General features: G+C 40.1%; 1 protein-coding gene across 1 annotated transcript in view; it reads right to left on the reverse strand.

Moving 5' to 3' along the window:
- Positions 1 to 10,938: 10,938 nt before the first annotated feature.
- The window catches only part of CCDC138 (coiled-coil domain containing 138), a 160,299-nt gene continuing 146,860 nt past the window's right edge, over positions 10,939 to 24,377 (reverse strand). Inside the window, exon 16 of the mRNA XM_034657263.1 lies at positions 10,939 to 11,037. Within this exon, the coding sequence (XP_034513154.1) occupies positions 10,939 to 11,037 (99 nt within the window). The remainder of the gene's footprint in view (positions 11,038 to 24,377) is intronic.

Consider the following 24,377-nt stretch of genomic DNA (forward strand, 5'->3'; position numbering starts at 1 on the left):
AGGTGGGTGGGGAGATGGGTTAAATAGATGATGAGGATTAAGGAGTGTGCTTGTGGTGAGCACTGGGTGATGTATGGAAATGTTGAATCACTATACTGTACACCTGAAACTAACACTACACTGTATGTTAACTAACTGGAATTTAAATAAAAACTTTAAAAAATGATTCCTAAGTATTTTATTCTTTTTGGTGTAATTGTAAAAGAGATTGTTTTCTTAATTTCTCTATCTGCTACTTCATTATTAGTGTAAAGGAATGCAATAGATTTTTGTGTATTGGTTTTTGTATCCTACAACTTGTATCCTACACTTTGTGAATTTGTTTATTAGTTCTAACAGTTTTTTAATGCAGTCTTCAGGGTTTTCTACACAGAGTATCATGTCATCTGCAAATAGTGACAGTTTTGTTTCTTTTCCAGTTTGGATGACTTTTATTTATATTTTTTATCAAATTTCTCTGGCTATAAAAATAGTGAGAATGAACATCTTTGTCTTGTTTCTGATTTTAGAGGAAAAAATTTCAGCTTTCCACTATTGAGTATGAGGTTAGCCGTGGCCTGTCATATATGGCCTTTATTCTGTTAAGGTACGTTCCTGCCGATACCCACTTTGTTGAGAGTTTTTATCACAAATGTATGTTGAATTTTGTCAACTGTTTTTTCTGTATCTATTGAGATGATCATATGATTTTTATCCTTAATTGTCTATGTGGTGTATTACATTGACTGATATGCAGATGTTGAATCATCCTTACATCCCTGGAATAAATCCCACTTGATCATGGTGTAAGATCCTTTTAATGTATTGTTGAAATTCAGTTTGCTAATATTTTGTTGGAGATTTTTTCATCTATGTTCATTAGGGATATTGCCCTATAATTTTGTTTGTAGTATCCTTGTCTGCTGTTAGTATTAGGGTTGGCCTAATGCTGGCCTCATTAAATGTGTTTGGAAGAGTTTCCCCTCTTGTATTTTTTTGAAGAGTTTGAAAAGAAGTAGTGTTAATATTTTTTTTAAAGATTTTATTTTTTATTTACTTGACAGAGATAGAGACAGCCAGCGAGAGAGGGAACACAAGCAGGGGGAGTGGGAGAGGAAGAAGCAGGCTCCCAGAACGCCGGGATCACGCCCTGAGCCGAAGGCAGACGCTTAACCGCTGTGCCACCCAGGAGCCCCTTAATATTTTTTTAATGCATTCTAGAATTTACCAGTGAAGCCATCTAGTCCTGAATTTTGCTTGTTGAGCAGTTTTTGACTACTGATCAATCTTTCTAGTTCAGATTTTCTATTTCATTATGATTCATTTTTGGTAGGCTATATGTTGCTAGGAATTTTTCCACTTCTAGGTTGTCCAGCTTGTTGGCATATAATTGTTCATAATAGTCTCTTAGGAGTCTTTGTATTTCTATGGTATCAGTTGTAATATCTCTTTCATTTCTGATTATATTTATTTGAGTGCTCTCTCTTTTTTTCTTGGTGAGTGTAGCTAAAGGTTTGTTACCTTTGTTTATCTTTTCAAAGAACCAGCTCTTAGGTTCATCTGGAGGATTCCAGATAGTGACGTAGAAGATCCTGAATTCCCGTCCTCCCACAGACACACTGGGTCTAAAGGTACATATGGAATAATTTCCTCTCAAAATACCTAAAGTGGCTTAGTGGTGACTCCACATTGGGCAATGAGAAGAAAACCACATCAAAGCAGATAGGGGAGCCTGGGATACAATCTCACCATAAACCAGACCCTGGCACAGCAGCCCACAACTGGGAGTGTACTCAAAACCCAGAGCTTCTCCCTGACGCATGAAGGATTCAAATCTCACATCAGTCACTCCAACTTGTAAGACATGCGCTTGAGAGACAAGCCCCCAAAACATCTAATTCTGAAAGCCAATGGAGCTCACATCCTGAGACCCACAAGATGGTAGTGATCTGAGAAACAGATCTTAAAGGTTCCATGCACTCAAACAGAGGGGGAAATGAACCATGAGAGACTATGGACTCAGGGAAATAAACTGAGGGTTTTGTGGGGGGAAGATGAGCTAGCCCGGTGAAGGGTATTAAGGAGGGAGTGCATGGAGCACTGGGTGTTATACACAAACAATGAATCATGGAACACTACATCAAAAACTAATAATGTACTACTGTGTGGTGACTAACATATCATTAAAAAAAAAGGGGGTCCATGCTCTCAGACTCACCCACTCCAGGGCCTCTCTGAGGCACCCAGTTGTGTCCAGACTTAAAGTAGAAGGAGGCTCATCTGGTTATACTAGAACCTCAGCTTGAGGGGCAGACATCTCAGTTAACACACACACATAGGAGCCTGCTGTAACACACTCCAGGCGCGGAACTGGCAGGCATCATCTTCACGCTTTCCCTTTGCCATACTCCAAAGCACCAGTATCTTCCAGAAGGGAGTCTTTATGTATGTCTGCTGCTCCAATTTTTGCAGCTCTACCTAAAAGATGCCTCTTGATGCTTGGCTCTGGAGGCCAGGGGGGCTTATGCTTGTGGCCCCTCAGGACTGTATGTATTAGCATACTTTAAAGAGCTTCTACCTGGGTATCTGGTTTCCAGTAAGCCTGAATCTAGGTCCTGAGATTCTCCCCTTTGGGATACTGACAGGTCTTGGCACATCCTCATCTACTAGGAGCTGTTAAAAATATAACAGTTTGCTTGGACAAGCACAAAAGTTTGAGGGATGACCAGACCTGGAGTAGTGTTGAATGACAAATTTCATCTCTTACAGGAGGCCGTTCCTTTGAGATCAGAGGAGGTTGTGGTTTCATCTACTGTATAGAAACCAACACAGAGGGGCGCCTGGGTGGCACGGTTGTTAAGTGTCTGCCTTTGGCTCAGGGCGTGATCCCAGCATTCTGGGATTAAGCCCCTCATCAGGCTCCTCCTCTAGGAGCCTGCTTCTTCCTCTCCCACTCCCCCTGCTTGTGTTCCCTCTCTCGCTGGCTGTCTCTATCTCTGTCAAATAAATAAATAAATTCTTTAAAAAAACAGAGGGATATGTTCCAACTGAAAGAACTAGATAAAACTACAGGAAAAAAAAACAATGAAATGAAGATAACTTGCCTGATAAAGAGTTCAAAGTAAAGGTCATAAATATTTTCACCAGACTGGGAAGAAGAATGGATGAACATAGTGAGAATTCAACAAAGAGATGGAAACTATAAGAATTATGAAATAGAAGTCATAGAGCTGAAGAATACAATAATTAAACTGAAAAATACAATGGAGGGTTCAACAGCAGCTTAGATGAGGCAGAAGAAAGGATCAGTCAACTATAAGGCAAGGCAGTGGAACTCACCCTATCAGAGCAGCAAGAAGAAAAAAATATGAAAAAATGTGAAAATAGTTTAAGGCACTTACAGGGTAACATCAAACAGATGAACATTCATATTATAGGGGTTCTAGCAGGAGAAGACAGAGAAAAGGGGGCATACATCTTATTTGAAAAAATAATGGCTTAAAACCTCCCTAACCTGGGGAAAGAAATGCACATCCAGATCCAAGAATCCCAGAGAGTTCCAAATAAGAGGAACTCAAACAGACTCACATCAAGATACATTATAATTAAAATGTCAAAGTTAAGGACAAGGAGAGAATATCAAAAGAGTCAACAAGAGTAAAAACAACTTGTTACATACAGGAGAACCGCATAAGACTATGGCAGATTTTTCAGCAGAAACTTTGCAGGCCAGAAAGAGTGGCATGATATATTCAAAGTGCTGAAAGAGAAAACTTCCAACCAAGAGTACTCTACCCAGCCAAGTTATCATTCAGAATTGGAGAGATAAAGAGTTTTCCAGACAAGCAAAAGCTAAAGAAGTTCGTCGCCACTAAACTGGTCTTATAAGAAATGTTGAAGGGACTTCTTCAGGCTGAAAGAAGGGTGCTAATTATTAGCAAGAACACATATGAATGAATAAGTCTCACAAGAAAAGTAAATACATAGTAAAGGTAGTGACTTAATTACTTATGAAGCTAGGATGGGGGCTCCTGAGTGGCTCAGTCAGTTGAGAGCTCAGACTCTTGATTTCAGCTCAGGTCATGGTCTCAGGATTGTGAGATTGAGCCCCACGTTGGGCTTGAGACACTCTCTCTCCCTCCTCCCGCCTCGCACTCTCTCTCTAAAAAATAAATAAATAAATAAATATTTATTTATAAATATTTATTTATAAATATTAAAAAATAATAAATAATAAATATTTTAAAAAATAAAGCTAGGATGAAGATTCAAAGACAAAGTAGTAAAGATAACTATGATTACAATAATTAGTTAAGAGATATACAAGATAAAAAGATGTAAAATGTCACATCAAATACATAAAATGAGGGAAGGGAGGCCAAAAATGTTTAGCTTTAGAATGGAATCAAATTTAAGCTGTTATCAACCTAAAATAACCTGTTACAGATATAAGTTGTCATATGTAAGCCTCATGGTAATCACGAAGCAAAAATCTAAATACACAAAAGATACCACTAAAGAAAGTCATGAAATCACAAAGGAAGAGAGTAAGAGAATAAGAAAGGAACAGAGGGGAACTACAAAAACAGCTAGAAAAACAATTAACAAAATGGCAATAAGCACATACCTATCAATAATTCCTTTAAATATAAATGTAAATAGACCAATTCTCCAATCAAAAGACACAGATGGCTGAGTTGATTTAAAAAACAAACCCATCTAATACTGCCTACAGGAGACACACTTTGGATGTACGGACACAAATGAACTGGAAGTGAAGGATTGAAGAAAGATACTCCATGCAAATGGAAACCAAAAGAAAGCTGGGGTAGCTATATTTCTATCAGACAAAATAGATGTTAAAACAAAGACTGTACTGGGGGCACCTGGGTGGCTCAGTGTGTTAAGTGTCTGACTTTGGTTCAGGTCTTAATCCCAAGGTCCTGGGATTGAGACTCACATGGTGGTTTGTGCTCAGCAGGGAGTCTGTTTGAGATTCTCTCTCTCCCCCTGTCCCTTCCCTTACTCGTGCTCTCGCTCTCTCTAATAAATAAATAAGATCTTAAAAAAAAACACCAAAGACTGTATTAAGAGACAAAGAAGTGATCGATCTAACAAGAGGATATAACATTTGTAAATATCTATGCCCCCAAAAAAAGGAGCACCTAAGTACATAAAACAAATATTAACAGACATAAAGGAAGAAACAGACAGCAGTATAATTGGGGACCTTAAAAACCCACCTATATCAATGAATGAATCATCCAGGCAGAAAATCAATAAGGACACATTAGCCTTAAATGAAAAAGACCATATGGATTTAACAGATATATATAGAACTTTACACCCAAAAGTAACAGAACACATATTATCCTCAAGTGCATATGTAACATTTTTGAGATAGATCATGTAAGGCCACAAAAGAACTTTTAATAAATTTAAGAGCACTGAAATCATATCAAGCATCTTTTCTGACCACAATGGTATAAAACTAGGAATTAATTACACAAAGAAAACTGGAAAAATCACAAATATGTGGAGATTAAACAACACGCTACTGAATAACCAGTGAGTCGAAGAATAAATCCAAAGGGGGATTAAAAAACAGCTCGAGACAAATGAGAACAGAAAGGGAACATAAATCAATGGGATGCAGCAAAATCAGATCCAAAAGGGAAATTCGTAGCAGTAAATGCCTGCCTCAAGAAACAAGAAAGTCTCAAATAAGGAACCTAACTTACAGTTCAAGAAACTAGAAAAAGAAGAGCAAAGCCCACAGTTAGTGGAAGGAAGGAAAGAACAAGACCAGAGGAGAAATAAGTGAAATAGAGACTAAAAAGACTAAAAAAGATCAGTGAAATTAAGAGCTGGTTCTTGGATTGGCTTTGAAAGCAATCTACCTGAGCAGCAGAGAAAACTAATGTGAAGTGATGGTGATATCTCAGAACAAAGCAAATATCTCACAATTCATCTGCAATTCAAAGCTGAGTGTCTAATACAGATAAAAGAGAGTACTTAAAAACTGCCGTACCTCAAAAACCACAAAGACTGCATTACATCTAGAGTTCACATTAAAGGTGCCTGTAGGCCTTTTATTCAGGGAACACTTCAGGACTGGTTTAAGAAAATTACCAAAACTCCTTCTTGATGTTAGTGGGAGCATTTAAAATGTAACCCCTCACAAGTTCTGTGTGGCCTCAGACCCAATTATGAAGAACCGATCTCCCACCGAATCGACTATGTGTTAAGAATTTCTTTAATGTGATTAACAGCTCGTGTGGTCCTTATTAGTGTCGACTAAAGCAGGAAGAGGAACAATTACACAACCATTTACATTCACACACACACACTAGTAATGAACCCTGCTCTTCACATGTGACAGGAGGTCATAGATGATCCACATTCAAACTGATGGTGCCCAAAGGGGGGAGCACACCCTGAGGGGACGGGTAAAGTTGGCTTGCCTTCTCCACACTCACCATCTTCAGTACAGCCATGTAAAGGTTATTTGGGTTTTACTCAGGATGTTGGCTAGTGGCCACTGCTCCCTCTCTTTAATGAAGTGGGAAAGTTATACCAAAGACTGGAAATGCCAGCCTTCTTGGGGCTGCACCCTGCAGCTGTTAACCATGCCATTCTGTCCTCCTCTCGATCACAGATTACTCTTGGCAGCACCACCTGGGTCTCTGAGGACCAGAAGCCAATGGCTGTTCCCTGCACGGGGTTTAACATAGTCCGTCCTGTTCCAAGCACCACTGCCCCAGAGCGCCCAAGAAGCACTCGCAAGTTCTAGGGAGCTCTTGACCTAACTGAGCATCTTTGTTTTTCTGCATTATTCCAAAGCTCTGACCCTCTCTTTCAGAGTACACGGTTTTAGACACATAAAGATGTGTAACTGAGCCAAACTAAACTTAACTTAATTCTCACTAAGTCTTTCTTTATAAATCCAAGTTCCCACATACGTAATTAGATTTGTGTCTCAGCTCTGAGCCTTCCCCACCAGGGTGGGTCTCCGAGTGCCAGGCTCCCCGAAACACGGCCGAGTGCCTGTGCCGCTGTTGTTGGCAGGCACTTATCATGCCAAGAAATGGAGACCCGTGCCTCCTCTCTTAACATAGCAATTTCTATGGAACTGGATCCACGGTAAACACACAATACTGTAGGGTTTTTTACTTAACACGATTTCATATAACTTTTTCCACGCATGTAGGCAGCTGTTGAATTGATTATGTGAATGTTTGCATAACACTTCCTCAAGTAAACCATCAAACTTTATACTCCATTACACTTAGATAGATACAACATGTTTCCAGGGATTTTTTTCTATTACAAATTATGTTGCCAGAAACACTTTCAACATTGATTCCTTTTTTGAAGTTATTTACTTAGGCTAAATCTCCAGTCCAGAGGACTGTCTCAGTCTAATACATTTCATTAATATATTTCAAGGATAAAATGGAGCAGATGGGACATTGTTGTAAGGAAAATGATTATAGATATATTTTAATTATCAGACTGATAGGGTAAAAATTGTACTTAGAGAGTATTAGAACCATTAATTCCAAAATTCCAAGTTGGAAAGTCAAGTGAGATATACTTTTTACAAGATCTATATACATTAAAGAGATAATCTCACAAACCAGATAGCAAAAATAAAACAAAACAAAGGAAAAAAACACCCAATATAAGTAAAAAATAGGAAGAGAGGGGTGCCTGGCTGGCTCAGTCCATAGAGTATGTGACTCTTGATCTTGGAGTTGTGAGTTCCAGCCCCATGCTGGGCATAGGGATTACTTTCAGAAAAAATCTAAAACCGCCAAAGAACAACATCCTCAGTAAAAAGTTACAATTAAAAAAAAATAGAGGATCTGAACAGATATTTTTCCAAAAAAGACACACAGATAGTCAACAGGTACACGAAAAGGAACTCAATATCACTAATTATCAGGGAAATTCAAATCAAAGCACCATGAGATATCACCTCACACCTGTTAGAATGTCTATTATCAAAAAGACAAGAAATAATAAATGTTGGCAAGGATGTGGTGAAAAGGGAACCCTTGTGTTCTGTTGATGGGAATGTAAATCGGTGCAGCCACTGTGGAAAATAGTGTGGAGGTTCCTCAAAAAGTTAAAATAAAACTACCATATGATCCATCCATTCCACTTCCGGGTATCTATCCAAAGGACATGAAAATACTAACTTGAAAAATATCTGCGCCCCTGTGCTCAGAGCAACATTATTTACAGAAGACATGGAAACAATCTAAGTATCCGTTAATGGATGAATAGATAAAGAGATTACATATATGTATGTAAAATATTACTCAGCCATAAAAAGAAGGAGATCCTGCCATTTGCAACAACATGGATGGACTACGAGGGCTTTATACTAACTGAAATAAGTCAGACAAAGACAAGACAAATACTGTACAATCTTAATATATGAGGAATCTTAAAAAAAAAAAAAGAACTCATGGATACTGGGACAGATTGGTGGTTGTCAGAGATGGGATGTGGGGATGGATGAAACAGGTGAGAGTGATCGAAAGGTACAAACTTCCAGTTATAAAATAAATAAGTTCCGGGACTGTAATGTACAGTATGGTGACTGTAGTTAACAGTACTGTATCGTATATTTGAAAGTTGTTAAGAGAGTAAATCTCAAAAGTTCTCATCACAAGAGAAAAAGGTAGTTATGTGTGGTAATAGACGTTAACTAGGCATATTGTGGTGATCATTTCATAAGATACAAAAATTAAATCATTATTTCAAACACCTGAAACTAGTATACTATGCTAATCATATCTCAGTAAAAAAGGATAATCTCAACAAAATGAAATGGATAAAATTAAGTTAAAAATATCAGATATAGGGACCACCAAAGCAAAAGGATAACAAATTCTTGCAGAGACGTCATTTAAGAAAAAAAGTTAAATAAATTATAAGGGAATCTAAAACTAGAGATAAAAATGGCCTCCTGTATTCTGAAATCTGAATAAGCAAAATACATTAATAGAAGTCTTTGTTACGTGTCCAAATGAGCCTAGAGACCTGAGTCCCACATCAGGGAGAGAGCCGGTGAAGTGCATGTGTGCCTCTCGGGGAGGGCATCCAGCAAGCTGCCGGCACAAAGAGTTTCTTGGAAGAAAGAAGGGTGTGAGGCCCAGGAAGAGGAGGCTAGAGGGGATGGAGCAGGAGGCCGAATCAGTGAGAGGGAAGGTAGGAAGAGCGCCTTAGCTGCCTTGTGGAAAGGAAAAAGGCAAGCGAGCTTAGAGCAAGCAACTGTGATGATATCGGTCTCATAACAAAATAAATGCAAACTGATGGTGAAGGAATAACTGGATGCATTAAGTAGCACCGATTAGAGGGTCCTTCCTGTGATCTTGAGTGAAAGGGACAGTGAGACAGGACAGAGCACCACTGGGGGCTGGGCTGTCCAGTGGGACTGCCATGCTGACCTCCCTGTGTTGCTGGCTGTGTACCTGCCCGAGCTCCCAGGCACAGATGGCACCCAAATCAGGACCAGGTAAGGGAGGCTTCATGAAAAGTTGGTTACCAACATGTGGCCAGGGTGTAGAGTCACGAGTGCAGGTCTAGCCTGGCTGTTCCCTGCCATGGACCCAAAGGGGGTGTGGGGGAGCAGGGAGCAGTTTCCAGAACCTTGAAGCAGAAAGTTGTGAGAGCCCAGGACTCAAACCCATGGGGTAGCCCCACACAGAGGAAGTGGGGAAACCGATCACCCACCCCATTCAGCCCTCTCTCTCACCTCCTGCCAGGTCTCTCCACGGGCCCTGCCCAGGCAGCCTATTTAGGTCTGAGAATGGGTGTTGGGGGGTTGAGGTGGCCTCAAAGCTCAACATGGAGCAGCTTGCTAAAGGGGAGGGGGAAGGTAGTTGGACTTCTTGTGCAAACTTCTCGTGTTGTCATACTCGTGGTGCTGCTACACACTATCTCCCAGAACTAAGGGTAGACCAGTTGAACCTGCTTCTGAGGTTCAGGTCCTGGGCATGCCCCTCTCTGCTAGGATTGTTCCCGGCACCTGCAACAGTGAGGCAAGCACAGTGGCAGAACTCTAGGGTTTATTCTCGCCCGTAACAGGAAGTCCAGAGGGAGCAGCCCAGAGTGTGACCAGCAGCAACTTATGCCCCCGCTCCCGTGTTTAGGTGCTGCATCAAGTTTAGGGGCCACTACCCAGGCAGGATATTGGGGGAGTGGGGGGTGGGCGGCAGTCCCAGTAGCTGTCCTGGAAGCCTGCTAGCAACTTCATTTCATCACCAGGGTGAGTCACACAGCCATCCTAACAGCAAGGCATTCTGGGAAGCTGAGTCTTTTAAGTAAACCATTACCCTCAATCAACTCAGAATTTTCTTGGAAAGGCAGGAGGAGAGTGGGTATGGGCTAATGGTAATGTCTGCTGTGTTCATTGAACTCCTCTCCCCCCAAGCTGGTTATTTATCAGAAATCCAACTCCACTTAACCTTTCAATTTACAAAACCTGATGGGGAACAGCCTACATCAGACACAAAGTCATCATCCTCATTCAGAGCATTTTCCCGCAAGAAAATAGGACAGTCAGTTGTCCATACAAAATGCATTTAGACAACTGTTCAAACTTTCTGATGTGTACAAGTCACCTTTCATGATTCAGTTGGTAAACAAGACATATCTAAATAAAAACTGCTTGAGGAGCTATAAAGTTTTGTTCTTTAATTTTCATACAATGCTTGTGAGATTTAAAGCCTATTTGTTTAAAACATATGTAACACATAAACAGCAATTTTTTAACAAAATTTTTAAAAATGCATTTGGCTCCCAAACAATAAAGTGTCGGAGCACAGCCTCATCTTCAGGAGTCAAGCACTGGTGGAGTGAACAGGGAGAAAGCCTGGAGCCCTGAGCTCCCACCAGATTCCCCAGGAAGGAGACACTGTTGAGTAAAATACACCCACAAAATCATCATTCCTCGTCTCTCGGCATCAGTCCTCTGCAGAAGTTTTTGTTGGCAGTGTTCGGATTAGCTGCTTGGGAAGGAATGTTGGTGTAGCTGTTCTCATTCTACGGACAGGGAAATTCCAGAAGCCTCTGCTGACAGGGAGTGGGGAGGTGCTGAAACACCTGGCCACGGAGCAAAGGGTTTTCAAATGAGGGAGTTTGGGTTGGCAGGCACACTTCCATTCCTGTGCCCGCACCCAGGGGCGGCATGCCTGGACTCACGGCTGCCTGGCTTTTGAAAGAGAAAGAAAAAGACCACATGGCCCTTCCCAGCTTGAGGACCTCCCCGGCAGCTGTGGCGAGCTCTAGCCGGGCAGGGCCTGGAGATGCCCTCTGGCACACACTCCCGAGAGGGGACTCGCTAGGACAGCTGCGGTGTGTTTACCTTGCTTCTCAGCCAGGACCATCACCTCGGATGGAACCGGCCTCAACCTTCCGACATTTTTATTATGTGTAGTTTTACCACAGTGTCCTAAGGAAAGAGGGTTTTTAAAATACAACAGCACTGCCACCAAAAAAAAAAAAAACAAAAACAAAAAACAAAACAAAAAAACCCCACAAAAAACCAAAAAAAAACCCAAACCCCCCTCCCGCCAAAAAACCAAACCAAACCAAACCAAGATCTCCTTTACTCTTGTTTTCTTCTGCAATATTCTTTCCTCTATTTTGTTTTTATCAAGCTCTTCAGAATAGAAACATACTCAACATCTCAGAGGCTCATTTTTTCTCACAAAAGATGTTCTAATTCAAGTCAGGTTATGTATTAAATGCCCATTCTGTGCCTTGCAGAATTTCATTGCTAGCACACATCATTAATGTTTGGTAAGTGCCTTTCCACCTGTTATTTTCTTCAACATTCACAGCAAAGAGGCCAGGCATCATCCTCTGTGTTTGACAGGTAAGGAAAGGTAGGCCCAGGGAACTTCACATGATATCAGAGTGAAGCTGGTGAATCGGTCAGGCTCCTGGCAGGAAACAGATGGCACAGCAAAGTGGGTGATTTATGAGGGACTCATTTACAAAGAGAGGAATGGGGTCTAAGGAAACCAGAAGGGGGGAGGGAAGCAGCAGTTACCAGACCCTGGAGCCAGAGGGCACCATGTAGAGGGGCAGGCTGACAGGGCTGTGACCTGGGGCAAGGGGATTCCCCTGGCCTCAGGGACCCTGCAGGAGGGGAGCACGAAACGCCCTCCCACCTCCTGATGATGCTCTCTGCTGGCCAAACTCAGCAGGAAGCCCACACCGCTCAGCCTCCCAGGCCCAGGGAGGCTGGAGAGTGGAATAGCAGGGGCCAATGGAAGATTCCAGCATAGCCAGGCTCTGGAATCTGACACACAGGGCCCATCCCAGCCCTGCCCCTTACTGGCTGTGTGACCTTGGGGAGAGGTTAGATTTAACCTCTCTATATCTTCATCTCTTCATCCCTGTGGTAGGGATGGTACAAGTATTGAACTTGGACATTGTGCTCAAGATTGGGAAAGGTCCTAGCTGAAAAGCACTTGGCCCAGTGTCAGGTGAGGGCTCAGTAAACAGTGGATGTTCTCGTGCCTGATCTCCTCTCCACCACACCTCACAGACCTACCATGCAGTCACTGGCAGTTCGTCCGGGTTGGTCTCCTCGCAGCTGGGGGCTACAGATTTGCCAAGAGATGCTTTGAGAGCTTTGAAAAAACACATGTAGCCTTTGTGATACAAACTATCACTTGGGCAAATTTCGTGGATTTAAAGCTATATCCTAACTTCCTCTACATACATCTAAAGCCTTCAGATTTGTGAAATGGAAGGGATGGGTTGAATCCACACTGAAGTGAAATACAAGTTAGGGGTGCCTGGGTGGCTCAGCGAAACCAACTTGGTTGTGCTCAGGTCGTGATCTCAGGGTTGTGAGATTCTCTCCCTCTGCCCCCTCCCCTGCCCTCTCTGAAAATAAATAAATCTTAAAAAAAAATACAGGTAAAAATTAGGAACGGAACTGAGCACTACTGAATTCAGTAATGAGTTCTAGCTTGGTGGGAATTGTTAAACAAGGAAAAGGCTCTTTCTTAGGCAAGCTCCAGCTGCACCATCCTTGAACCGTAACCTCACATCTTCCAGCTCTCCGGGTCTGTGCATGACTCGTCGACTGCAGAGGACTGACGTTCCTTTAGATGCCCACCTCTCGGTGCCTGGCCAGGCCAGCTTCATCATTCAAGAACTGAGGGAATAAAGAGATTAGAAAGAGATGGCGAGAGAGGGACAGGAGGCCTGAGAAGAGAGGAATGTGAAGGGCATGTGGCATCAGAGGGGTAAGGAGGATGGCACAAGATGGATGGGAGTGGACAGAGCAGGTTGGAGGAAGGGGTTGGGGACTTCATCTGTGTTGACACAGCAGATGGGTCCACAATGGAGGGAAGGTTTGAATAGGTAAAGACAAGAGAGAGAAATAAAGTGCATGGCTTTGACCAGTACCACCTTTCCAGGAGCTTCTGCTTCAGAACTCCCAACCCTCAAAACCCTTCACTGGCACAGGAAAGGATCTGAGAGCAGTGTACACCCATCAGAAGGATGCCAGCTCTGCATTTTGCACACATTCTGCTGCTATCCTGTGGTCCTGTGCTGTCTCTGTGCACCAGTTACCGCGGTGACGGGATGGCTCACTCTCATGACTGCGCCACCTGCACAGCGCTGCTTCCTACCCACCCAGGGCTCTCCTTGCCTTTAATTTTCACAACAATCCTGTGAAATCCATCGTTTCTTTCATATTCTTTATTTAAACAAAACCTTTTGTGTGACTATAACACACATGCAAAGAAGTGTCTACCATGTAAATGCACAGGTTCATACATTATCATCAAGTGAATGCCTGCATAACGGCCTCCCCGGTCATGAGATCAAACACCGCCAGCCCCCACAAGGCCTCCAATCACAAACCTCTCCCCAACCGTGCAACCCACCCTCTATTTTCTAGACAAATAAATTGTGACTCAGAAGCGTGATTGCTGGGGGGTGCCTGGGTGGCTCAGTCGGTTAAATGTCCAACTCTTGGTTTCGGCTGAGGTCATGATCTTGGGTTCATGAGATCCATCCTCTTCAGTCCTCTTGGGATTCTCTCTCTCCGTCTCCCTCCGTCTCTACCCCTCCCCTCACTCACGCTTGCCCTCTCTCTATCTTTCCCTCAAATAAATACAATCTATAAAAAAAAAAAAAAGAAAGAAAGAAATGATGCACTGGAACACTGAATGAGCCCTGAAGAGAAAACTTGAAAAGCTCTCCAAGAACAGAGAAGAAAAGGATAAAGAGAGGACAAAGATGAGAGAGAAAAAAAAGTTATGAAAAAACAGAGATAAGACCTAAAATACATAAATATTTCAAAACAAACTAGAAAAACTGGAACAGAAGAAATAATCTAACATGATTAAGTATTTTGAGATAAAGAGGCGAAGAAAGATACAAATCTAAGTAATTACCATGTTTCAAACAAAATAAAGAGGCCCTGGATACACCGTGAGCAAATTTCTAGGTTTAAATGCATGTGTGCTACTTTTTCCCACTTCCTAAAGGAACAAAATTCAAGCCGTCCAGGAACTCCCTACTACTTTTCACTACTAATATGAGACTTTGTGTTGTCTCTTTCTTGTTGATGAGCGGTCTTGTCAGAGATTTATTTTAGTCTTTCAAAACATCAGCTTTTAGTGATGATCCTGTTTTATATCCTTATTTTGTTACACTGCCTTTTTATCTTTTTAATATTCCTTCCTTCCACCTTACTTATATTCACTTTTTGTTCTTGTTCCATTGTCTCTTGATGTTTGGTTCACATATTTTCAGCCTTTCTTCCTTTCTGATAATTCAATCCCACATTTCCGTGTAAAATTTACTTTAGTTAGCTGCGTAAGATTTGGTTAAGTAGCATATATATTAATTGTTTAAAGTATTTTCTAATTTCTGGTATGGTTTTGTCTTTGATCCTCCTGTTATTTAAAAGAATGCTGTAAATGTATGAGTTTTTACATTATCTTTTTGTTACTGACCTCTAACGATTGCACTGTCAGAAAACACGCTCTTTTTGATACTGATTTCATTGAAACTTAACTTGATTTATGGCCTAATACATGGTTAATTGTTGGAAATGTTCTGTGTGCATGTAAAGAATGTGTATTGTTCAGACAACATTCTATATAAACTTATTGCCTTGTTCAAATTTTTCATATGCTTAGTACTTTTCATGACATTTCATTACTGAAAGAGATGTATGAAAATCTCCACTTATGATAATGGATTTATTTTACTCTAGGTCTTTAAAATTTTTTACTGTATTTATGTTTTAAGCATATGTGTATACAACTGTGATATTCTCCTGGTGAACTAAAATTTTTATCACTAGATAATGACCTATTTTTGATTTTTAAAAATTATTTACACTTTGTATTTTAGAGTCGTAACCATGTTTTTTTTTGCATAGGTCTTTTCCATGTATCTTTTTTCTCCCCGTTTTTACTCTTTCTGTGTCCTTATATTTTTAGAATGGCTCTTGAAAACAATTTATTTTTTTAATCCACTCCAATAATTATTGCCTCAACTGGTGAGTTTAATCCATTTATATTGATTGTGACTACTGATATAATGGGCTATCTTCTACTATCTTATTTGGTATATATTTCCCTTTTTTCCACGCTTATGTTTTTCTTGCCTTCATTGGTAGAGTCCTCTACATCTTTCATTAGTTTAGAAATAATTCTGTATTTAATCTTTTGGTGGTTTTCTGAAACTTTTAACATCATGTTTAATTTAAAAGTCTGAGTTACCCTGCTAAGCAAAACAGTACCTTAAAACATTTTGACTCTAATTCTACCTACCCCATTCCCGAGTTCTTGTCCTGGATTTTAGTTTTGTACAACCAGATTAAACATCACTATCTCATAGAGTTGTTCTATCCACACACTTACCATTCTCTTTGCTGTGTCATCGCACCTCTTCAACTTCCAGAGACCACTTTGCTTCTTCCTAAAATACGTTCTTTACACATTTCCTTGAATGTAGTTTATTCGTCGTAAATATTTAATTTGCTTTCTCTGAAATATCTTTATCTTGCCAGTATTCTTGAAAGATATTTTGATGACTAGGAAAACTCTAATTTGACAGCCCTTGTTTTTCAGTACGTTGAAAACATTCCACCATTTAATGGACCAGTTATTGAAAGCCATTTTCAATCTATATTAGCCCTTTGAAATTAATCTGTCTTATCTCTGGTTACTTTTAAATTTCTACTCTGTCTTTGGTGTTCTTTCATTTTCTATCAATATGATGTTTTTAGATATGGATATCTTTTTTAAAAAATATTTTATTTATTCATTTGACAGGGAGTGAGTACAAGCAGGGTGAGCAGCAGGCAGAGGGAGGAGAAGCAGTTTCCCTGCTGAGCAGGGAACCTGATGTGGGGCTCGATCTCAAGACCCCAGGATCATGACCTGAGCTGATGGCAGATGCTTAACTGACTGAGCCACCCAGGCGCCCCAATATGGATATCTTTTTATTTACCCTGCTTTTAATTCATTTGGATTCTTGAACTGGGATTCATATTTTTCATCAGTTCTCAATCATTTATTCTCAATCATTTTTCACATGCTATCTCTGCCCCATTCCCTCCTGGAACCTATTTAACATGTATATTAGATCTCCTTATGCTTTATCCTTCATATAAATCTTTTAGATTTTTCTTGTTTCTCTATGGGCATTCGATGTAATTTCTACAACCGATTTTCTTTTAAACCACATCTTGAGTTTCTAATTTCAATATTTTCACTTCTAGAAGTTACTTTTCAAAACTTTCTGGTCAATTATTAGTCTTCTGTTTCTTCATTATATTTCTAATTACCTCGTTTCTTTAAAACCACTGAATATAATTTATGTTGTATTATGGTATCGCAATTGTGAGTCTATTCTATTTACAATTTTTGCTCTCACTTTGTGTATGTTCATTGTGAACTCATGCTCCTTGGCACCTTATCTGAGGAAACTTCTAAGGTCTGGGATGCTTCTATCAGGCACCTGAGGGTAACCAGTCTGGGACTCATTTCAACCAGATTCTCTGCTGTTTTGACTGCCAACATAGTGTGAATTCAAGTCACATGTCCAGGTAAATGTGGACCAGCAGTTAGGAACTCTAGGAGAGATTTCCTCCCCATAATCAAAGCTGAGACAGACATTCCCACTTTCTCCCTCTGCAGAGCAGGGTTTTCCCTAATTCTATCACATAAGCGTCCTGCAGGAGTACTAACTCGATGCAGGGATCACTGGTTCAATCTACTATCTTGATTGTTGCAAGTCTTTGCCTTCTGTTCCTTATGCCTACCCTGGCTACTAGGGATCAGCAGGTACCTGAGGGAAAACACTGGGCTCCAGTCCTCAATTACCCTTCCGATTTTATGTTCATTATCATTTCTAGCCTCCAAAGAATTTTTTTATTTTGTCCTCTGCTCAGGGGTGTGTCTGTGTACACATTCAACGTTCTCACCTGTACTGCACCTCGAGGATAAGTGTAGTACACCACACCACTGAAAACAAAAATGTTCTATTTAACTTTACTTCCTTTAGAAGTATTTCTTCGCTTATTCTATTTGGATGTTGGAAGAGAAGGAAAATGCATGGACTTAAGCCACAAGTATAATATGGGAAAAAATCTAGTACTGTAAATTCACTCTTATTGCCCTTCATGTAGCAGATTAAGTTCCAGGCACAGCAGTCATAGTGGCTTAATTTAGCTACTCAGGTCTCCCTGAGCTTGTTTCTTTTCCAATCTGTAAAACGGCAATGATTTTAACCCCTCTCAAAGTTCTTAGAAAGATTAAAAAAAAAAAAGTTCTTAGAAGGATTAAATCATACATGTAAAAACTCAGTTCAGTGTCCAGTACTTAAAACACTTAACAAATACCAGCTATGGTTATTTTCAAAAATTTCTCTCTCTAATCTTGCCTGGTTAATTGTCCGAATTAGCTCTAGAATGATTTTTTTCAATTTCTAAAGAGAATTCTTTTGGAATTCCAACTGAAATTAATTTTGGTTGAAATAATGAAGTAATTTGGGGAGATCTGACCTCCTAACAAAATCAGGTTTCTTCAGCCAGGAACATGGTGTATGTCCCCATTAAGTCTTTGATATCCCTCAGAAAAGTCTGACAGTCCATCGTAGGTTCTGAACATATCTGTTATGTTTCTTATTTTATAAAAGTTTCTTATATATACTCTTGAATATGTTATTGTAAGTAAAAATAATTTCTAATTAGTTATTGCTGGAATATGTAAAAGCTTTTGCTTTTTATATGTTTATTTTACAATTGGATACCTTGCTGAAGTTTTGTAAAAAATCACATGGTTTGTAGGTAATCACATCATCTGTACATGATCTTTTTTTTCTCCTTTCACAAAGTTACACTTCCTCAGTGGACTCCTTTATTCCTCACCTTAAGCATGTATATAGTGCTTCATAGTAAATTTGTTATTGATTTCATATTCCTTTAAGCATACTGTAATAAGTTTTATCAGGGATGTAAATTGAATTATAACATTTTTAGGCATTTATTAAGATGACTACATGGTTTTCCTCCTTTACTCTAAAAATGCAGTAAAATATATTTTTCTTTTTGAAAAACTTTTATTTAAGCTTAATTAACATATACTGCATTATTAGTTTCAGAGGTAGAATTTAGTGATAAAACATACCTTTCCTACCAGAAAGCCAAACTTGTATTTCTAGAATGCATGTCAGCCTACATGGTCATGGATTGTTCTGGTGATAAACAGTTGGCATTGTTTTGCTAATTCTTTAGACTTTTTAATCTATTTAATTCTTTCTGATTTCCTTTGACAATTTTTGGCACTGGGTTGACACTAACTGTATAAAATGAATTAGGATGCTTCTTCTACACTCTGGGACAATTTACATGGTTTTAAATATTTCCTTCCTTGAAATGTTAAAACAATTTGCCTATAAAACACCTGGACTTGATGTCATTTTTAAAAAGAATTCATCCATAATTCATCAAAGACTTCAATGATTTTCTATTGTAGATTTTGTGTCAAGCTGTCTTCTAGGAGAGAGTTCATTTCATCTAGATTTTCAAATTTATCAGCAGAGGGTAATACAGAATTTATAATTTAAAAACACACTTTTATTTATCATAATATTTTTGTTCTTTACAAGTTTCTGGCTTCTATTTTTTGCTATGACTATATATTTTATTTTTCTTCTTCAGTGTTCTGAGAGTATTCATCCTGCCTTTAATTTTAATAGTAGTCACTTCAACATTTTCCAAAAGCATTTCTTTATCCTTCATTTCTCTAATCATCAAAGTTAATTTTGAAATGGAACATTTTGACTCTATTGTGATGAAAATATACAAAATTTTACCTAATAGATCTTCCATCTGTACCCCAATTTCAGGGGCCCATTAATTCTCAGTTTTTAACATCAGTTTATCCAAATACCACTAAATTATTGCTGTTCCCACTATTTATCCTTTTGAAGAATTTAACATTTCACTTCATTTTAGAAAGAGATTAACAACAATTATTTAAATTTATTTATGTTTAAGTGGTTTCAGTTTCACTACAGTCTTTCGGTATGAGTTGGATTTAATACACCCAATTTTCTTTCATGTTTAAATTGGTTGGAATAATCTAAGCAGCTTCCTTTCTCAAAAAGTGGTATAATTTCTAAAAGAGAGTTAAGATGGAGGAGGGGTAGGGGACCCCTTTTTCAGCTGGTCCACTGAGTTGAGCTGGATAGGTACCAGACCAGCCTAAACATCCACGGAATCAGCCTGAGACACAGGAAGATCTGGACCTCTACAAATGAACATCTCCAGCACTGAGTATTGAGGTACAAAGTGGGGAGCCGTGAAACTGCACACAGATATTGGAAGATAAACGGAAGGGGGAAGGAGCTGCCGCGATCAGGCGCCGGGAAGCGGTGGCCACCTGCATGAGGGAGCGGGCGGACTCGCGGACCGGCACCCACGAGAGAGCAGACTGAGACCATGAGCGGGTAGCGCATGCCACGAGACTTCTCACGGAACTCCGGAGCTCCGGTGTGCTCACTGGATCCAGACTGAGACCGGGAGCTCCAGGAGCGCGCGGGGGCGGCTGGCGGCTTTAGAAACACAAAGGACAGAGACGTGCCGGCCCTGGGGGTGAGGGCTGGGACGCCAGGTGTGGGGCGCACATCCCGGGACGCTGCAGGGTTGAGCAGCACCAACAGAAACAGAGTTAAAGTGGCCAGAACATCAGTGCAGAGCAGTCTGCAATCCCTCTGTTCTCAGAGGTTGAGAGTCGGCCACTCCTGCTCTGACTCTCAGAAGAGGCAGAGCAAACCGCCAGGGAAAGCTGCCAGAGAACAAAAGCTTGGAAATACCAGTTCACAGTGTGCCCATCCCCATCCCCCCTAGCAGGGGACATGGAGATTCTACCCAAACATGGTTGCCTGAGTATCGGCGCGGCAGGCCCCTCCCCCAGAAAGCAGGCTGAAAAATCAAGAAGCCCACATCCCTAAGGTGCCTATAAAACAAGTGCACACTGCCTGGATCCCAGTCAATAATTTGGGCTCTGGACAACCCCACAACCTCTCCTCATCAGAATGACAAGAAGGAGAAATCCCCCCCCCAGCAAAGAAAAGACTAATGGATATGGATATAACCAAATTATCAGAAATGGAATTCAGAGTAACAACGGTCAAGATGATGTGTAGACTTGAAAAAAGTATTAACAAAAACGTTAATGAGAATATAGAATCTCTAAGGGCAGAAATGAGAGAAAACCTGGCAAAAATTAAAACTTCCATGAGCCAAATGCAGTCAAAACTAGAGGCTCTGACGGCCAGGGTGAATGAGGCAGAAGAATGTTATCAGTGAATTGGAGGATGGGTTAGTAGAAGAGAAAGCTAAAATAGAATCTGGACTCAAAAAAATCCATTCCCAAGAATGTAGGTTATGGGAGATTAATGACTCAATGAAACATTTCAAGGTCAGAATCATCAGCATGCCCGAGGGGGTGGAGAAAAACAGAGCTTTAGAAGAGATATTTGAACAAATTGCAGCTGAAAACTTCCCTAATCTAGCAAAGGAAACAAGCTTTCGTGTCCAAGAGGCAGAGAGGACCCCTCCCAAGCTCAACCACGACAAACCTACACCACGTCACGTCATAGTGCAATTCGCAAATATTAGATCCAAGGATACAGTATTGAAAGCGGCCAGGCCAAAGAAATTTCTCACATACCAAGGCAAAGGTATCAGAATTACGTCAGACCTGTTTACACAGATCAGGAACGAGAGAAAGGGTTGGAGGGCATTTTTAAAGTACTTTCAGAGAAAAACATGCAGCCAAGGATCCTTTATCCAGTAAGGCTGTCATTCAGAATTGATGGAGAAATAAAGACCTTCCAGAATCGCCAATCATTAACCAATTTCGTAACCACGAAACCAGCCCTACAGGAGATATTAAGGGGGGCTCTATAAAGGTAAAAAGGCCCCAAGAGTGATACAGAGCAGCAAGTCACAACCGATACAAAGACTTTAAAGAGANACAAAGACTTTATTGGCAACATGGCATCATTAAAATCATATCTCTCAATAATCAGTCTCAATGTAAATGGCCTAAATGCTCCAATAAACGTCACAGGGTTGCAGATTGGATAAAAAGATATGACCCATCCATTTGCTGTCTACAAGAGACTCATCTTGAACCTAAAGATACATTCAGAGTGAAAGTAAAGGGACGGAATACCATCTTCCACGCAAATGGACCTCAAAAGAAAGCTGGAGTAGCAATTCTCATATCAGATAGACTGGATTTTAAACTAGAGGCCATAGAGAGAGATACAGAAGGGCACTATATTATTCTTAAAGGAAGTATTCAACAAGTGGATATGACAATTATTAATATATATGCCCCCAACAGGGGAGCAGCAAGATACACAAGCCAACTCTTAACCAAAATAAAGAGACATATAGATAAGAACACGTTAATAGTAGGGGACCTCAACACCCCATTACCAGAAAAAGAGCACCCATGCAGAAAATTGACAAAGAAACAAGGGCTTTGAATGCCATACTCTATGAGTTGCACCTCATAGATATATATAGAACATTACACCCCAGAACCAAAGAATACTCGTTCTATTCTAATGCCCATGGAACATTCTCAAGAATAGATCATGCTCTGGGACACAAAACAGGTCTCAGCCAATACCAAAAGATTGAAATTATCCCCTGCATATTCTCAGACCACAACGCTCTGAAATTGGAACTCAACCACAAGGAAAAACCTGGAAGAAACTCAAACACTTGGAGGCTAAGAACCATCCTGCTCAAGAATGACTCGATAAACCAGGAAATCAAAAAACAAATTAAACAATTTATGGAGACCAACGAGAATGAATACACAACGGTCCAAAACCTATGGGATACTGCAAAGGCAGTCCTNGAACATTCTCAAGAATAGACCATGTTCTGGGTCACAAAACAGGTCTCAACTGATACCAAAAGACTGAAATTATTCCCTGCATATTCTCAGACAACAACGCTGTGAAACTGGAACTCAACCACAAGGAAAAATTTGGAAGAAACTCAAGCACTTGGAGACTACGAACCTTTCTGCTCAGGAATGATTCCATAAACCTGGAAATCAAAAAACAATTTAAACAATTTATGGAGACCAACGAGAATGAATACACAACGGTCCAAAACCTATGGGATACTGCAAAGGCAGTCCTAAGGGGGAAATACATAGCCATCCAAGCCTCACTCAAAAGAATAGAAAAATCTAAAATGCAGTTTCTATATTCTCACCTCAAGAAACTGGAACAGCAACAGAGGGACAGGCCTAATCCACGCACGAGGAAGCAGTTGACCAAAATTAGAGCAGAAATCAAAGAATTAGAAACCAGGAGTACAGTAGAGCAGATCAACAGAACTAGAAGCTGGTTCTTTGAGTGACTTAATAAAATTGACAGACCACTGGCAAGATCTGNAGAATAGAGAAAGGACCCAAATTAATAAAATTATGAATGAAAATGGAGAGGTCACAACCAACACCAATGAAACTGGAAGGATTATTACAAACTTTTATCAACAGCTATATGCCAATAAATTAAGCAATCTGGAAGAGATGGAGGCCTTCCTGGAAACCTATAAACTACCAAGACTGAAACAGGAAGAAATTGATTTTTTAAACAGGCCAATTAATTATGAAGAGATTGAGTCAGTGATAAACCACCTTCCAAAAAACAAAACTCCAGGCCCAGACGGTTTTCCTGGGGAATTCTACCAAACATTCAAAGAAGAAATAATACCTATTCTCCTAAAGCTATTTCAAAAAATAGAAACAGAAGGAAAGCTACCAAACTCATTCTATGAGGCCAATATTACCTTGATCCCCAACCCAGGCAAAGACCCCATCTAAAAGGAGAATTACCGACCGATTTCCCTAATGAATACGGACGCCAAAATTCTCAACAAGATCCTGGCTAATAGGATCTAACAGTACATTAAAAGGATTATCCATCATGACAAAGTGGGATTCATCCCTGGGATGCAAGCGTGGTTCAACATTCGCAAATCGATCAGCGTGACACATCATATCAACATGAAAAGACTCAGGAACCATATGATCCTCTCAATTGATGCAGAAAAAGCATTTGACAAAATACAGCATCCTTTCCTGATTAAAACCCTTCAGAGTGTAGGAATAGAGGGTACATTTCTCAATCTCATAAAAGCCATCTATGAAAAGCCTACTGCAAGCATTATTCTCAATGGGGAAAAGCTGGAAGCCTTTTCCCTTAAGATCAGGAACACGACAAGGATGCCCACTCTCGCCACTATTATTCAGCATAGTACTAGAGGTCCTTGCAACAGCAATCAGAAGACAAAAAGGGATAAAAGGTATCTAAATCGGCAAAGAAGAGGTCAAAATGTCTCTCTTCGCAGATGACATGATACTCTATATGGAAAACCCAAAGGAATCCACTCCCAAACTATTAGAAGTTATAGAACAATTCAGTAAGGTGGCAGGATACAAAATCAATGCCCAGAAATCAGTTGCATTTCTATACACGAATAACGAGACTGAAGAAAGAGAAATTAGGGAATCCATCCCATTTACAATAACACCAAAAACCATGCGTTACCTTGGAATTAACTTAACCAGAGACGTAAAGGACCTATATGCTAGAAACTATAGATCACTTTTGAAAGATATTGAGGAAGACATAAAAAGATGGAAAAATATTCCATGCTCATGGATTGGAAGAATTAACATAGTTAAAATGTCCATACTACCCAGAGCAATCTACACTTTCAATGCTATCCCGATCAAAATACCGAGGACATTTTTCAAAGAACTGGAACAAATAGTCCTTAAATTTGTATGGAA

This window comes from Ailuropoda melanoleuca, chromosome 4 (assembly GCF_002007445.2).
Source record: "Ailuropoda melanoleuca isolate Jingjing chromosome 4, ASM200744v2, whole genome shotgun sequence".
Classification (NCBI taxonomy): Eukaryota; Metazoa; Chordata; class Mammalia; order Carnivora; family Ursidae; genus Ailuropoda; species Ailuropoda melanoleuca.